We start from the raw sequence: 18,656 nt of genomic DNA on the forward strand, positions 1-18,656 counted from the left end.
TTGGATTCAATACCAGATTGAAGTCTCCTCCTGTTATAGGTGTGAGTCCATAATAGTTTATTCTGTATTTTAGCTGATAATATTAGCTTGGTATCAAGGAATAAGGATATAAGTCCTTAAATCATCCTTTTATCATAAGCCATGTGGTCAACTGTGTCCAAACTAGACCTTAATGAAACTGTAATGGTCCATCACGTTTATTAGTGCATGAATGATTGGCACTGCAAACTATATTCAGTTCAGTTCAATTCAATTGTATTCAGTCACCTCAAAGCCAGTATTTACTGCTTAATCTTATTTTCTCTGGGTCGCATAGACAGCAGACTCAGCAGGGATGCCCAGACCCCCCTCTCCCAACCACCTCCTGCAGCTCTTCTGGGAGCATCCTGAGGCATTCCCAAGTCAGTCCAGAGACATAATCACTCTAAAGTGTTCTAGAAGTGCCCCAGGGTTGCATTGCAGTTGGATATGCATGAAACTTAGATGTCTAAACCACCTCAACAGGCGGCTTGTTTTGTGGAGGAGTAGTAGCTCTACTCAGAGTCCTGAATGACCGAGCCCAATGCACTGCATTTCTACTGAGTCTTATTTGTACGGTCACTGCACACAGTTCTTTATGGTCATTAATATTAGAAAACAAAATGAAAAAAACAACAGATTTAATAAGTTACTGAAATGGTCACAAGCAAGACAGGACTAAAGACACAAGTTTTTTTTGTTGTTTTTTAATAAACCTTTGTTTTTATTAGTCTTATGCATTAAATTTCCAAAAAGGATGTTTTCGTTCCATAGATGACAGTTTTACAGTGATCGGGCTCCACGTAAGAGTATATGACATGCAATTAAAGAAAAAAAACAACAACATAAGAACTCATATTTTACATTCTTAACCTCTGCCCCCTGAAATGAGTCATTATTCAACCTGAATTAAAAATAAAGACCCTCTCGTTTAGACTTTTGGAGATTTTTTTTAAAAAGGTTTTTCTTCAGTTCCTTACAAATTTTCTTATCAGCAGTTTCCAGTGATCATCACGCCATTCTCTCTCCAGATGGAGTCTGCTTTTCAGAGAGTAAAGACAGCATGAGTGGTGACCAGAACAAGGTCACATAATCAATAACCTGGCGAACATCACTCGAGCCCTTCTAACGTAGCATTCAGAAGGCTGGCAGGCAGGTAAAGTAAACTGTCATGGAAAGTAGATGCCATAGCAGTTGCCAGTATAACATTTCAACTTATCCTAGTGCAAATGCCAAAAAAGTCAGGAATGTATTTCTGTTCACAGTTACAGCTAATGAGAGTTCACCAGTCACAAGTAAACTCGGTGACTAAGTACTAAGTACAGCACATTCACTTTCATTTCTACAGTCACTGGCAGGATTCAGCAGGGCAGTTCATATGCATAAGCTTATGTGAAAATGTTACAGACAAGACAAATGTTATGACATCTTTCACAAAGTCCAGCCTCGGAGTTGATTGAACAATAAAGTTTAGGTTAATTCTAAGATATTCTCTCCATCTCTATCATTCATTACACTTAATAAAGATATATTTAGGATGTAAACATCTATGGCATGTCTTTTGGACTCTGCCGGTATGGATTCTTTGTGCTGTCATTTTCTAATAGTCACGAGAAATCACCAAACCCGATGAACATTTTTTTGTCCTTTTTTGGGGGGCGTGGGGGTGATGGACTGTGGTTTTGAATGGCAGTTCCAAGCCTATTATGTATATCTAATGTTTCTGGGCTCCTGACAACAGAATTTGATAATCCAGGTTTTCAGACGCAGTCTCCAATAAAAACGGTTCCATCTTTCTGAGTTAAGATGTTTCAGAGAAATATCAGCCAGGACTTGATGGAGCTTTTTAAAGCATTTGAGACTTTTCATGTATAATTTTCATTGCTCTCATTCACCTACATTTATTTCTATTTTACCGTGACTTTTACAAGTATTCCCTGTAAAACATTCACTCTGGATTATTCTGTGTATAATAAAGAAAGAAAAAAACGCCTCGCTTTTACATTTTCATCTATGAAACCAAGGATTTTGTTAAACTGAACAGCTCCACAAACACGTGTATATCATGCAACCAGAATGAGTTCAAACAGCAGCACGTCACGCACGGACACGCACAGGTGCGACAGATGAGTTACTGCTTACCTGACGTAAAGATGACATGGCAATAGCCCTTTTCAAAGGCAATTCACATGCTGTGATGCCTCGAAATGAGTCCCGCTGAGAGACTATTTTACATACAGAGGATGTATGGCTGTAGTTTCCATGAAGGGCCAGTAACCAAAGCCATGTCCATAATTCTACCCGCTATGGTGGGGGGCTTACTCTGTTCTCGCAGAGGTGCACGTGGCCCGGCTTTGGGTGATGTGGGAATCATTTTTTTATGTAAATAATCAAAACTATCAAGATGATGTTCCTCATGCCACCTAACTGAAGCCCACTGCACTACAAACCATCCTCTAGAATGATCCCCAGTCCAAGATTTTCTTTTGAGGTCATTGCAATTCCACTTAAATTTATGTCCGGACTGATTTCTTCAAGCTGAGGTCAAAGATTTTTTTTACTCTTGCTGGCACAAGTTTAAATGACTTAACCAGGCAAATGATTTGCCCTACTTTGTCTTTTCTGGAAAACACCAGCTGAATGCATGACCCACAGTAGTAGAAGACATGCCACACATGCACGTGCCAATTTGAATACAAAGATTTTTATTTGTCCTGTAAGCTTGATATGTAGTAATATGACAGTGGCGTTTTTGGCATGGGTAAACACATCCCCAGTTACGGGCTGACAAAGAGGAGAACACGCACAGGTATCTGTGTATTTGCAGGACAGCTGTCCAGCCGATGAACAGCTGGGAATAAACTCTGAACTTCATCCCACTTACACATGTTATGGCATGGCTGTGTAATGGGCTGTGAAAGTTTAGTTTTAGATCAGTTTTTAAATAGGAGACTCAAAGAATTTTATACATAAATGTTGTTTCAATGCCCCTGTGGTACATTTTCTTAAAATAAAATACAGTTTTTATTTTTTGTGTGTTTTTCTTTGACCACATCTTTACTGACAGCTAATAATCTCCAACACTCTCCAGTTCAATCTATCTGGATACAATGCACAGATTCTGTTGCCTGGAGACTCCTACAGAAACAGGGAGTTGTGTATTTTTTCATATTTCGGTTCTTTTGGTGTATTCTCTACCAAACATTGCATGCTCAACATCTGAAAGGAATGTGTTAAGTATTCTTCTTTTTAGACATGGCACAAAAATAGCTCAAAGACACACTTACACGGTATAAACCAGGACTATATGGATCAACAACATGATCTCACATCACAGACACGTAGAAAGACGCACACATATAAACACACACACACTTACAGTACACGTGTCGCACACTGAGACAGAACAATGGCTTTTTTTTCTACATATATTTTCTTTGTGTACATGTTTAAAGATACAAGAATGGTAAGGATTTACAAACAAATTTCAACTATCCCTTTTTTTCGCTTCTTCTTCTTTTCTTTTTTTTTTTTTACAGGAAACAAACATGAGACATGTAACTTGAAATATTCTCTTTATATAATTTTTATTGCAATCTAAACAGTATGGCTTTGTCTAGTGAAAATTCCTATCTGAGCTAGAAAAATAATAATATTAAAAAAACTGAAAAATGTGTTTTATGGTGTTTATGCCAAATTTATCAATGGTCTTAATAATCCCTAAAGTTGTTCTAAGTCACAGACTCATGGAACAATGTACCATCCGTACATCGTTGCATCACTAACCACTGAAACGTCATCGGGTCTTTTAAGAATAACCAACATGCTTTGTTTTATCGATTAATTTCCACATAGTAAATAGATTTTGTTTTCATTTACAGTACACCTATTTGAACACTATATGACAAATCACTATGATATTAGTTGGATTAAGAGATGCAGGATGCAGAATATAAGCGAGCTCTTCAGGCAGTGAGACACAACAACTCACAGACCAGTTATCCCAGGCTCAGTCTACGGTTACATTACCTATTAATTATGGAATACCTTTGAGGAAGAAACAAAGCATCGGTTTTAGCTTAGCAACGGTCTCTGGGAAGCATGCACGTGCTGAACGAGCTTGCTGTGCGTCTTCTGCAGGTCTGGCAGGTATGATTGAAAATAAAAGTTACGCATGCACGTCTTTGTTTGTGACGAAAGAAATAGTAAGGTCTCACCAGCATTTCTTTGGTCTGGATGTCGATGAGTGACAGTCAAGGTAAATTTGTACATTAAAAGGTGAAGGAAAAGGTTAGCTCAGGTGGGATGTGAAGTCAATTTCAATTTCAGCAAGTTAAAGAAAGTGTGAAAAACACCAATCAGTTAATCAAGTGCTTAATAACCAAATCAACCCATTGCTAGTGGAGATGAAAGCATGTACCAGCAACCCCCAGTATCCCATTGGTCAATGCTCTGATTGTCTATGGCGCCCACACCACCTAAATGATGACGACTTGGTCTGATGATGGCACTGAGCTAAAAGTCAGCCTGTAGAGCTTAAACGAGAAAAAGTGATTGTTAGCTTATGATGAATGAAAATTCATACGTTGACATAAGTTTTTAAAATGTTTAAGCTGTAAGGTTTCCTTTCTGTCAAAACGCAGTGGCAGTCTAATGAGCTGACCAGAAGAGAAAAGCTCTTGTAAAACTAGAGGTGGAAGCAGAAGGGATCTCTTTTTTTTGTCCTATTTTTCGCAGACCGTTTTTTTTTGGAAGCTTTTGATCTCAAAAGGAATTACAAATTTTAATGTGTTGCAATTATTCTGGCATTTCCACAAGTTTTGATGCTTTGAACAGTGTCACCATCATCAACCAAAAATATATGCCTACTAGAAATCCTAATATCAAATACGTTATTCCATAAGTGTCCAGTCTTGTATCTTTGAACGAGTGCCTATGTGCTACCAACAGCGTTGACTCAAAATGAAACCCTCATTTACAATTCCTCTGCTAGAGGAGATGATATGAAGGCACGTGTCCTAAAAACTCAAATGTTGATTTCTTGTACTATAAAGGTCTACACAAGGTTTGTAAAAGTCGAAAACACCCATTTATTTGAACAGAACATGCTCCGTCTACTGGAAAACACGTTGGCAGTGCCATTTAAACACAAAAGTAAGCGGATGCAAATCCACTGTCGTCCAATACTGTTCTCCACGATGGCCATGCTCCGTCTGTTCTTAATGGGCGTGAAAGTAAGAACAAGAGCAGAACAACTCAGGTGTAAGAAATGTGAAAGGTCTTACAACTACTGCGGTAAAGAAAAGGGGAAGAATGACCTGGTCATCAAAGAGTAGAAAAAGCAAAGTAAAGGTTCTCTACAAAGGCAGTGTGTAGCCTCTAACAGTTTAACGAGGACCCCCCCTCCCTCCCAAATTCAATGTGATCCCAAGAACCTCAACATGCCCCGAATCTACACTCAAACCCCGACAAATAATTTCCTCAGTGTCTTTTCAATTAACCCAAAGAACCCCTCATCCCTCTGCCCCGCAGCCTGGCCCAGGCCAGACCGGACCCTGATTTTAGGGTTCATTTGATTTGTTTTGTGTTTTTTAGTTTTACTTCTTGAACATGTCCTGTAGAGGTCCAGGCAGAAACTTGAGGACGGTGTCGAGGATGCTCTCTTCGTCTTCCTCGTCATCATCTCCGCAGCCTCGCGGGATCGCTTTCTTCGGGCGTGTCAGCGATCCCTCGCAGGCTTGCTCCATGGCCGCTTTTTCCTCCGCCTCCTTCTCTTCCTTCTTTTTTAACCCATACTGGACGAAGGAGGAACACCAGTGACGTGCAGGGAAAAAATAAAGGGTAATTAAATGACGAGTGAGACCCACCTCTGTAATCAGACCTAAAATGACATGCAGCCTCAGTGCCAGTCTGGGGTGTAAAATGTTACAAAGTAATGCGCTACTGTAATCACATTACATTTTTCAGGAACGCAATAAAGTAACACGTAGCGATACTAAATTTCTTCTTTTCTTTCCAGTCTTTGCAGTTTAGATTTTGTTTAGCGTTGAATTGGTTTTGTCTTTTGTTTCGTACTTTTTAAATCAGCCACAATAAACAGCTTGCTTTTGGTTAAGAATCAAGTTTTTGTTTTGCGTGTCTGCGTTTGGGTCCTCCTCCTCTGTCCACGCAGTCGGAAGCTGACTGTGACAGAAAGAAAAGTATCAAACATGTCTGTGTTCCTAAAGTGGAATCATCTCTTTGAACTTTTTTTTGTGTTGTTGTGTTCACATCTAAACTCTAACAGAAAGATTGCATGTGCGTCCTCGTTAGGCTCGGGTGTGTTGGCGTGCTGGACTGTAGCCTCAGGTTTATATTGTTAACTGGTAACTAAGTCATTTCTGTGTGTTGCAGGTCATTTTACAGAGTAACCAGTAGGGTACTGGTTACTCTGTAAAGTAGTGTACAGTAGTGTAGTAGTTTCTCACAAGCTGGAGTAGTTTCTCCAGCTTGTGCATTACTTTTAAGAAAAGTAACGAGTAATGTGTAACGACCCCAACACTAACCTTGTCCCTGATGGTCTGCCGTACTTTTTCCCTCTCTGCCTCCATGCGGGCGTGTTTTGCTTTCCTCTCCTCCTCCTGCTGCCTCAGCGCCTCCTGTCGCTCCTCCTCCTTCTTGGCTGCATCCGGGTCCTTCTCCTCCTCCCCGCCTAACATCTTACCCATGTCTTTGGTGGCCCCTGGACAGAAAACATAGAAATGCCGTAAGTTCCTTCATCGTTATTATTTTTTAAAATCCAGACGTTAAATGTTTCCAAAACCGAACAAATAATAAAAATAAAAATAAGTTGCAGCAATAATTTCACTTAAGAAGAAGTCTAATAATACATTTGTGGCTGCTATAATGCAGACCGATTCAAAACATCACATGTACCTGACACCTGCTTCTGTCATAGTCGACTATTAAAATACTGTGTGTTTGCATTTCTGAGGATTAGGTGGTGAACAGGTTCACCCAGGAGCTTCAAGGTCTCTTGGAAACAATATGGAAGAAGAACAGCCAGCTGGAAGAGCTTCAAAGAAACACTGAGACAGAGGAAGACACATTCTTCCATCTGCTGTGGCCATCTGTTATCTCTACCTGTACCTCCGCATTCTGCTACTAAACATAATTCAGACTGAACGTAAGTTTTCAAAGTTTCCGGGCACAGCGTGTGGTGAAAAAATTTACCACAATTCATATTAATAAAAAGACTTTATTAATATGAAGGAGATAGACTTTGGGCCTTCTCATACATGAAAATATTAGTCAATTAGAAAAAAATCTGAATGAAATCAAATTAAATATTTAGCATCATGTATTAAACAAAAATGCCAACAACCTCTGATTACAGAATAATTAGGTACACATCCCAGTACAGGGTCGGAACCCTGCATGCTTTTCATTAAAAGTTGAAGGTTAACACTTACAATAGTAGAGCGGTGTTATTGGTGAGGGTTACAGTCAGATACGATCAATTCTCAGAAATCTAAAAAACTAAAGCAAGCTGGGAAGTTCTCAGAGCAGTAAACAAATTTTTTTCTGAAAACGTTGATTCATTCAGATTAATTTATTGGCATTTTCTGTGTTACAAATACATTTTTCGGTTTATATCATAAAGAGATTAAAACTTAAACCACTGAAGGAAGTCTTTAATCTGCCTCCTCCATATTCTTGGATACGTTTCCCAGCATCTGCTCCTGGAACACCCTCACTCTTACTTACATTTGTCACTGGAGTTGCCTTTCAGATGTGAAAGCCACTCCCTCCGGCCTATCGATATTGCTGTTGTTACCTCCGTCTGATCGATAGTAAATACAGGACCACCTGAGAGTGTACGAATTATGGATTGTCCAGCAGAGAGAAAACTTCATCTGAGTATCGATCTGCCTCTCAGGGATTGGTGAGAGGACAGTCTGGCTGGCAGCCTGGTTTTCCAGCCCAGTGCCTTTCTTAAGCCTCGCGAGCTGAATATGTCTTACTGCTCAGGCTGCTCAGGTTGATCATTGGAGCATAGTCTTCTTGGGGTCCTCGATATGTTCATAAATACAAATACAATCTACAAGGTCTGTAAGTGGCCTGTTTGGAAGCAGGTGGGGTCATTAAATATTGATTTTATCCATCATCATCAATTACAAACTCTATAAACTATCACAGATATATTGCAGTTATTTATTGTTATATTGCAGTAAAAACCCGAGTTAGTACCTCTCTCGCACAAGAGTCTAAAGAGACCAATTCTGAGTAAATTACTCAGAAGAAATGTGGCTTTAAAGACTCTGTGGTTCCCTCCTGGGTTTGTGAGCCCAGGGGCAGCTGCTCCTGTCGCTCCTCAGCAGACTCATGCAGTGGCCCTAATTGCCCTGCAGCGCTGTGTGGTGGCAGCAAACCTGCAGATGACAAATTACCGCTCAGCTGGTGGGAGGGGCAGGCTGTGAAATGTTCCGTGTAACTTGCTAAGGAGGTGGGTTAAGGTCAGAGTGTGTGCTGTGGAGCCTTCATTGTCATAAAACACTCAGTTACACTGTGTGTGAGCATATACAGCTCATGAATCAGGCGACCTTGGTTTTTGCCTTCACCTTAGAAAGAGCTCAGTAGTTTTCAGATCCTTTAGACAGAGTATTTATCACATGAGGTTTGCTTCTTTGTTCATTTGAAAAAGGACAATCTGTTGTGCAGCTGATGAGCTCCAGTTATTTAAAAAAAAAAAGTATGCAGCCGTATTTTCCCTTCAGATTATATTTGAGGTGATGTTCAAGCACTGGACATTTCATGTCGCATTGTGATTTTTTATAGTACTGATGGAACAGAGTGAAGTTCTTTTATTGCTTTTTGCTCCCAACGCGTTCAGTAGGCTCGTTCGCTGACAGTTATCTGTATCCATGCACCTCTGCACCACCGTACCTGTGAGACTGAACATAGTATTACCAACCAGGTTTTTTGCTCATTTTTCCAATGGCCTCCAAAAGTCTTTTCTCTCTCTACACCACCAAAATTAAAGGCATGTAACACAAAAAGTTGACAGGACTCCTCCAACTACAAACGCGGTCCGTAATAAATTCTGTCGTTCTCTTCTTTCTTCTGTCTGTTGGCCAAGCAGGCCAAAAATCCCCAATGAGCATGTGCAGTGGGTCGTGTTTTTATGTTATCTAGTTACTAAACATCATCAATTACATGTAAAGCTAACTGTGAGCATGCTAACATGGGTTACAACATTAACTTGAAGCTGTTTACCAGAAAATATGTTCACCACAGTGGTAACTCAATGGTAAGTGGCAATAAACACAAAGTACAGCTGAGTCTGATAATGATGTTTTATGGTTATAATTACTTAATCACAGTCTTTCAAGTCAAACTAACTATGACTACCTTTCAGGATCAAATGCAGGAACAGCCAAGTGATGTTTCCACCTGCCCCCGTTAGCGCGATTAAAAGTTTAAGGTGTTTTTGATAAGACTGTGCATGGTGAATATAATAGGACTGTTAAAATAATTTCCCAGAGAGGCAGAGCCTTTGCCCTTTATATCTTTTCTCCATCCCCCCCGTCCTTCTGCTTGTCCTTCCTTGTCCCTCCCCCTTCTTCTCTATTAAAGTGGGACTAATTTGATTATCTGCAGACATTGCCTCTGCCTTTTTAACCACTTCAAAGAATGCATTTAGCCTCACTCTTGTATTTTGCTCATTTCTCTCTCTGCGTTTCAGTCTGTCGTCCCATTACCATCACTGCAGTCATTCCCTTCCCTTTACTTTGCTTCTCATCCATCTCCCTGCTCCACCTTCACCACCTCCAACGATCCATTAGAGGCAAGCTCACAGATTTCCTCTGCAGACAAAGATAGGTAGTTTGAGGCTAAGTGCTCTAACGCCCTCAGTCCTTGCAATGTGCATTCAATCACTCATTACTTCACTATTTCCCAGACTCAAGTCTTTGTGCCACAGGAGCTGTAACGGACGAAAGCTCTGGGTTGGAAGGGCAGAGATATGGAGCGTGATGGTTGCAGCACGGCTTCATCAGCATAAACTAGATGCCCAAAAGGCAAACACTGGACAGCAGAGAGTCTCTGCAGATAAGATTTGATTGATTTAATAGATTTGGCTGAAGCTGATTAAGGAATGAAGTGGATAAATGTCTCAGCTGTATGCGGACAGATAACAGCAGAGAGAGAGATGCTCGTCATTACAAGCAGAGAGCTTTTACAAGGAGTAATTAGCAGCTGGGAATGAAAACCTCAGAAGAGACTGAAATGGAAACTGAAATGAAATGGAGAGTAGATGTCTTTGTTGTATTTTCTGCAGTATTTGTCATTTTTATCGTTAAGTGCCTCTGCAGCCCTCTGCCCAACTGGAACAATGATTTGTTCTGTGTGGTGGGAGAAGGGAGAGTTTTATAAGGCAAAAAAATTAACCATAAATTAACTAAGAGCAAAAGAAAAAACAAAATTATCGCTCATGGTGAAAATAACTGGGCATCACACACACTCAAGGATGTGAGGATGAACAACAATAACTTGTGCTGTACAGAAATGGTTGACAGATTTTCTTTTGTTTTGCTGAAAATAGATCAATATCTTTTTTTTGTCTTTATTAAATAAATAAATAAAAAGGCCTTTTGAGGATATCTGGAGAATAACTAATGTTGACAGCAAGCTAAAATTAGAGTAAAAGACATTTTTCCATAAAGCAACTCCAATGAAACTTCTTTTTTTTTGGTGGAAACAACACAATTCCCTTTTTGTCTGCAGGAAACATACAAAAACCTGCACTACTGAAAATGTATGTTTCTGTAAATAGATCAGTAGACCTAAAAATCATCATCAAGCAGCTCTACTTAGTTCTAGTTCTAAACTTTACAAATACTCTGATTCCTCAAACTCTGTCATGATAATCGAGCCCTCTTTTAAGCACCCGGCCTTGACGTCTGTGTTTCAGACTTTCATTCACTTTGTTTTCACTTGTTTAATTTCATTTAAACTAAAGGATTATTTATTATGTTATGTCCATGTTAAAAACAATACTTCTCCAGTGCATTTAAATGCAATGTCCAATGCAATAGGTACTAAGACAGTCTCGGTACCAGCAGCAATTAGACAAAGAGCCATAGCAGTCACAGCCCGAAAAAGTGTGGTTAGACAACAACGAAGCTCTGAGAAGCAGAAGGGTTTGTACGTAGAATGATTAAAGACATTTTACAGACTCAAATATGTCTTTCAAATGTGTTTTGATGATACACTGACAAGCTGATTTTTCAGTTTTTCAGTGTTTTAAAACCATGAAATATAGAAACACAAAGTTCTCGTGCTCAGTTATCAGGTCATTGTTTACTCACTGAACTTCACAGTAATGGAAACTCTGACCAAACTTTTCCATTTAAAAGAGAACAGATGATAAAATTAATTAATTAATAAATAAAAGACAAGCTATGCCCCACTGACTCCTCCTCCGGCCAGTCAGATGGATGGCAGTGCTGTTGGTTAATTTGTCAGGGGTGGGGAGATTTGAAAAATGAAGCTCATTTTAATAATGGATTACCCTCGTTGCCAAATTAGGCCTTCATAATTCACATGAGTGTCTGGATTTGCCACATCGATCAGCTATTCGGGCAGCATGACAGGGTGGCCTTATGTGCGGTAGTTGTTTAACCCTTTGTCAGAATCCTACATTTCCAACTGGGAGCTTCTTTTTGCGGAGTCTAATCGACTGATCGCCATGCCCGCTGGCTTCCTGTCATTACTGTATCCTTATCTTCATCACGCCTGCACAGGAAATGAGAGGAGAAGCTCGACCTGTGTGGTCAGGACCGGTTCACGCTGATCTCTCAGAGAATATCTGAACATCTCTTATTTGAGCTTCTTTATGAGAAACGGCGAGACATTCGCATGTTTGATATCCTCTAGAACACAGAAAAGGCACGGAGTCCATATTAGGAATAAAATGAACGAACTGATGGCAGAGACAAAACGTGGGCAGCAGAGAGACTCAGAGATCACATCTTATCACTGGGGTTAATGATAAATTTCAAATATCCACATGGCTAATAACGTTCCACCTTAAAATTAAAAGTCACATATTGTTCTGTGAAAACTTGCTTGATATTTTTGCCAGTCCAAAGAACCCAGATTTCTGATAAAAATAGTCCTGCTCAGATCCAAACAGTTTGTTTTGAGGGGTACAGTAAGTGTTGGACATGCGTGCAATCATTTAATCTAAGGATTAAAATTTGATGCACATACTATTTCATGATATTTGAGTTAAAAATGCAGAGCGTCTCTCTTTCGCTCATGTGTTTGAGAAGAACACTGTGCACAGTTTCGTTCACAGCCTGTGTGTGGATCGATCACACTGCCCTGGACTGATTAATCCAACACATGGAAACTCTGATGAATGTGATTTGTAATTAAATAACCAGTAAATACAAACTGAGGCCTGCAGCTGAAATCTATACCTCAGTCTGCACCAATGAAACGTTCAGGAGGTCTCCTACAAGTAATGACATTAGTGAGGCTCAGCCTGAGAGTGTGTGTCAGGCTGGATTAGACAAAGTTTGCTTCTGTGTGTTGTGTTTTACTGCACACACCTAAATTAAATGGCCTTTTTCTCTGTGTTTGTGCAGATAAAACATAAACTGGAACCAGGCCTCAATCATGTCCACGTGTGGAGAATTCACAAGGCTTTCCAAAGGAACAGAAAATGCATCAAAGAATAAATCTCGGACTGTCGTCTACGTGTTGATGGTTTTCTTTTCAAAGGAAAAATAAGTCTTTTTACAAAAAATGTCTCCACTAAGCTTGGAAACTACTATTTAAAATTGTTTAAGAATGAAGTTATAAGAGTGTCTGTTTGATTGTGTTTCTTTTTAGTTTAGTTTTTTAATGTTGAAGTTTCAGGATTTTTTTCTCTGAATTTATGGGATAAATCTTCACTGAAGACTTGAAGAAAAAGGTTCTGGAAGTTGACGCAGAAACAGGAAAACTAGGCAGTGTAAGAATCTGAGCAAATGTTAAATAGACAAAACTGCAGTGACTGTATGATGGAAACCTTGTCGTAGACAGGGTCAAGTGCTGGTAGACATATTGTGTAGACCGGTCAGACTGTCCACAATGTCCACTGCTGAAGGCACCTGTTCTGTGGACATCAGTATCTGAACTTGGACCAAGCAGCAATAGAAAAACAAGGGGACACCTCAATGGAGCCAGCCTTCAGGCAATTGAAGCTGGCTCCGTTAAGTGGGCCAGTCCCCACAGTGACCCCCATTTCCAGCTTTACAGTAGAAATAAATATGGTTTTGGCCTCTATGGATGATGTTCACTCTAATATCCGCAGCCATACATGTATACGTTCATGTTCTCATATTTTAGTCCAGATGAATATCTGAGAGTAAAAAGTTTAATCGATGGAGGGACGTTCACTGGGAAACTTCCAGGCAATATAACTTGGTCTTGGTGCTTTGGTGTAATAAAGTGGGGGTTCTTCACAATATTGACTAGCTAAAATGTGCCTGATCCACATTGGGAAAGACAAATATGACTTTAGTAAAAAAGATATTTGCATTTCTTTTTACTTTTTTATTCCCTTTCTCCTGTTTATTTCCATATTTCTGTGTTTGTATGTTAATGGCACGAGAGTTCCTCACCTCATTTAAAGCCAGCGTGTAGTTAATAGGTTACTGCTGCCAGCTAGTGTCATGGAGATTATGTTTTGCTTCTGTGTGGTTCACCCTAAAGACCAAAACTCCATACAAAACATATGAAATGAACACTGTGCTCACAATGTTTTCTCCACTGATGTTCCAAATGCCAAAAATGATGAAGTGTTAATATTTGAATGTAGCAGAGAGTCTTTTGTTAAAATAAAATAAAAACTAAAACGTATAAACTAACAAACACAAAACCTGGTTCAAACATCAGAGTTTCTAAGCCTCAGATTCTGCAGGGTTTTTATTTTTAGACTGATGTCCTTACACGACCACCTCAACACACTCCCACTTCATATCAGAATGGTCATCTTCCACCTCAGGACTGAAACCGTGTGTGTGTGTGTGTGTGTGTGTGTGTTTGTGTCTGCTTGTATATATTCACGAACAGCCAGCTGTGTCCTGGTGAAATAAATGCCACCCTGTTCCAAGGGAAAAGGTCACTGCACTCAACCACACCTCTACAGGAGCTAAATTACAATAAACACAAACATTGGGGATGGATGGATGGATGGATGGATGGATGGATGGATGGATGGATGGATGAATGGATGGATGGATGGATGGATGGATGAACGGATGGATGAATAGATGGATGGACCGATGGATAAATGGATGGATGGATGGGTGGATGGATGATAAAGGAATGGATGAATGGGTGGATGGATGATAAAAGAAAATGGTTTATTCTGTTTTACTTGTTCAAATGTAACAGCTCATTTAATGTTATTAACTGACAAAACTAACACTCACACTATTAGCAGACAGGTGCCAGTACTTAACAATAAATTAACACAATTTTTTTAGGGATTATTAAAGTATTCTGATTCTGATGATTCTGATGAATGTGACAACTTTAAAGCTTGAGAGAGGAAAGAGGATCACGGCTACTTTAATTCCATATTTGTGTGGTAAAGAATGTGTTCAGATGCAAGGAGGCAACAGTTTGCTGTCAGTAATGAAATAATTTAATATTATTTACTCTAATATGCCACATGTTAGCGGTATTATTTACAAAAATAATATGTGCTGTGAATCAGGGTTGACATGACTTGGCGTTGTCACGATCCTGGGTCTTTTGACCCAGCATTTTGAGTTTTAGGTTTTTTTTATGTTTATGGTTTATGATTAAGTTCATTAGGTTATCTAAGTTCATTTGTTCATTAGATTCCCTTGTGTTTTCAACCCCTGTGTTCTTTCTTGTCCTTTATGTGTTTCATGTCTGCATGTCTTTTGTTGTCAAGTTCATGTAGTCATGTCTGTGTTTCATTATGTTTCCTGTTTTATTTTGAAGAGGTCCTGTGTTCCTAGGTTAAATGTGTTTAGTTGTACTCTCCCATTGTGACGTCGTTATGCTCATTTGTTTCAGCTGTTTCCCATTGTGTTTCCACTTCCCTCATTATCCTCCTGTGTGTATTTAGTCCGTGTGTTTTCAGTCATTCTTTGGCAGGTCCTCTGCTAATCCACGTCGTGGCTCCAGGTATCCGCGCCAGTTTTCATGTTTAAGGTTTTTTTTTATGTTTTACTTTAAGTTCACCCAGTTTAGTTTTTTTTTTTTATTTCACCCATGCCCTTTGTTTGTATCTATTTTTGCCGGCCTTAATAAACCGCTTGTTTTTGTTTATCCATGTCACGTTTCATGTTCTGTTTTGGTCTGCATTTGAGTCCTTTTTACAATACATACAGTCTGCCTCAGCCAGACTGTGACAGGCGTTAAGGCCTAGCTGTGCATTTATGCATGTGACTGAACCAATGTGGATCATTAAAATATCACCTGATAAATGGGCATCAGCACTTAGGTCACATGACCCATAAGCCAGATTCAGTGAATCATCAAATGCAGGTGGCATCTTTGCCTGTTGGACCATCACTCAAAGCTCTAATTTTCATTTGTTGAGCTTATTTAACCAGCTTGTCTGCAGCAACATGTGAAACTGTCGAAAGTTTACTGTACACCAGAAGCAACTGTTGAACGCAGCAACACTAGCTCTCTTATGAAAAAGAGCGATAGAAGAGAACACACACGAGAAATAAGATGAGGAATGAGCATAGAAGAATCGATTGCAGGAAAACTTAGAAGAAGAAAGGAAAAAGGAGGGATGAAGGAGTCATATGAGAGGAGCAGATATGAATGAGTCCTGCGACAAAGTGGGAAGGCTGAGCTTTGAAGGAATAAATCTCATTTCATTCTGGCCGGTGGTCACCGAGCTGACTGAACTAGATGAGAGGGCTGATTTAAGGAGGCATGACCTCAGTACCCTTGGGGGCCTTCACTTACAAGAACATTCACTTAGATCTGTTTTATGTTGCTCTTCGTGAATGAGCCCAATCTCAGCCAGCATAAAAGCCACATGGGGTGTAAATGAAGGGCTGGGTCAAAAATATTGACTTAAAAAGGAAATACAACTAAGAGGATAAAACTTATTATCACCATTATTGTGATAAATCTCCTCTCCTGTTACAGTTTGTCAGTGAAATAAACTAAATATGTTTTTTAAAACCAAAAAATAACAAATGAGAGAGCTAAAGTTTTGCTGCTGAGGCTGGATGTGCCTTTCCATAAATACGCACACATACATGACAGGTTTCAAAGTAAGGACAGTGCTCTATGGGAAACATCTACAGGCTTCTCCACCACCGTACCCACACCAAACACCTAAAATTTCTTTATGCCTTCAACAAATTTCACTTGAAGTATATATTTGAGAGCTCAAAGCACTGGAACTTGACCCATTGGCTAGTCCATTGAATTAGCCTCAGGGGGCAAGGACCAATTTTTGGCAGCGTCTGGTGCAGTCAGGTCAGGACTCCAGTCCACACATTCATTTTTATGAAGCCAGATACATTTTTTTAAATGCTACTAGAAGCCTATATGATTGTCAGGTGATAGCTATAGTAATCACAGCCATTTCACAATAAGTGATCCCTCTTTTATCCAGTGCAATTATGCACAGGACCTTCAATGGCCGCCACAGAGTCCAGTTCACCAATGACCAATCTGCAACCGATGTTTGCAGACGCCGCCGCCGAGGCTACAGACATCCTATATGACATCACCCAGTATGCTCAACCATATGGAATCAAGATCAATGCCGAGAAGACCAAAGTCCTTACTATTGACGGGTCGCCAGCCACCGTGCATCTCAAAGGCATACAAATCGAACAAGAGCAGGAATTCAAATGCCTCAATTCAAATACCTCGACTGTCTTGCACCTCTCTGGTGCAAGAAAAGAAAGTAGCATCAACAGGAGAAATACACTCAAGAATCCGTCAAGCGGCAGCGGCATTCGCCTCCCTCCAATGGTGCGTCTGGAAGAAGACAAATGTCACTCTCATCACCAAAATACATCTGTACTGCACACTGGTATTGTCCACTCTTCTCTATGGAGCCAAGACCTGGGTCATCCTCAAGCATTACCTGAACAAATTTGAGATCTTCCAAATGCACCGTTTGCGGCAGATTCTCTGAGCGTTCCTCCGTGACGTCTCAGCAACAGCACGATACGTAGTCAATGTCACGAGCAGCCCTCGATGGAAGAGCTGGTTTGGTTTGGCCACAACTGCCGAATGAGCAACCATCGCCTGCCCTATGCTTTCTGCTTAGGGCTGTGTGATATGACCAGAATCTCATATTCCGATATGACATTTCTTATCCTGATAACGATATATATCGCAAAATAGTGCATTTTCTGTAAATTAATTGAATCAGGCAACTCGACTTGTGTGAAGTGTTTTCAGCTGGGCATCGAGTGTTTTGACCGATGCATGAAACTATACATTTTTAGACGTAATTTGCAACGGCCGCCATTTTATTTGTGAGTATTTATTGCATGGCGTGCTGCGGGGAAAAATCTGTTCTAATGTTTGAGTCTAAGATTTATTTTTTAGCACCTGATGGCTCTTTTTTGCTTCTCACTCATAAACTCTCTCCATACTCTTTCATGTGATTCTTGCGTAGGTGGTTGAAGAGGTTTGTCGTGTTTGAGTCTGTGGTAGGGACCAGTTTGCGGCATAATTTGCTTAGTACAGTTTTCTGGTCCGTGTCAGACTTTTTCATAACCAAACCATGTCCATGCTACAGCAGTAGTCCCTCGTTTAGGAATAAGGTCCCGGATTTGTTTTGACTGGTCCTTCTGTTTGGAGCTACCTGGTTCTGCCTCATCTTCACTGGCCATGCTGGTATTCTCTGTGCCTGCATCCATGTGGTGACTGTAAGTACCATTTATAGTTACTTCATGTTTTTATTCAAGGTAATTTCTGAAATTTGATGTGTGAGAATAATATATATAATTTCAGTTTATTTTGAAAAGTCAGGATCTTGAGCTTTAATGTGAAAGCTTTATGTGGAAAATAAACGGAATAAGCGGACGGCGGAGCCACGATGGTTTTTGCTAACGAAAGTACGCATAAAAACAGTCGCCTGTCCGTCCGTTCTGTGGTTATTTTAAATATAAGAGCAAGAGAGAACTTTAAGAAATTAATTTAGCCACTACAGTGACCATCAAAACGATGAAAAAATATTGCAATAAAAAGTTTATTTTGCGACACCATGAAAAAAACGATAGCGTAATATGAAACGATAGATGTTTTCATATCATCATCCAATATATATCGTCCTATCGAACAGCCCTACTTCTGCTGCAGCGGCATCCCTTCCACTGGAGAATAAAGCGTGACGCGCCCAAGAAGACTTGGCTCGAGCAAGTTGAAGACGATCTTAAATGACGACGTCTAACCCTTGAGTAAGCAAAGGTCAAGGCCACAGATCACAAGGCCTGGAAATGCATTGTTGACCAAGATGGAAACCCTACAGCACTCACAGCAATGTATTGGCTTCATGGACGACCTCCCCTGCTGACTGCCAGCTAGGGACAAAAGATCTCTCCTTTACTTTCTACATGGACTATCTACATGCAGCCATGTGA

General features: G+C 40.1%; 1 protein-coding gene across 2 annotated transcripts in view; it reads right to left on the bottom strand.

Moving 5' to 3' along the window:
* Nucleotides 1–708: 708 nt before the first annotated feature.
* cplx2b (complexin 2b) overlaps nucleotides 709–18,656 on the bottom strand; it is a 54,376-nt gene continuing 36,428 nt past the window's right edge. For both annotated transcript variants that reach the window (XM_005453226.4, XM_005453227.4), the window contains exons 3-4: nucleotides 6,564–6,739; nucleotides 709–5,813 (exon numbers count right to left, since the gene is read on the bottom strand). In XM_005453226.4, coding sequence (XP_005453283.1) covers nucleotides 5,616–5,813; nucleotides 6,564–6,739 — 374 coding nt within the window. In that variant the 3' untranslated portion in view covers nucleotides 709–5,615. The remainder of the gene's footprint in view (nucleotides 5,814–6,563; nucleotides 6,740–18,656) is intronic.

Source organism: Oreochromis niloticus, linkage group LG2 (assembly GCF_001858045.2).
Source record: "Oreochromis niloticus isolate F11D_XX linkage group LG2, O_niloticus_UMD_NMBU, whole genome shotgun sequence".
Lineage (NCBI taxonomy): Eukaryota > Metazoa > Chordata > Actinopteri > Cichliformes > Cichlidae > Oreochromis > Oreochromis niloticus.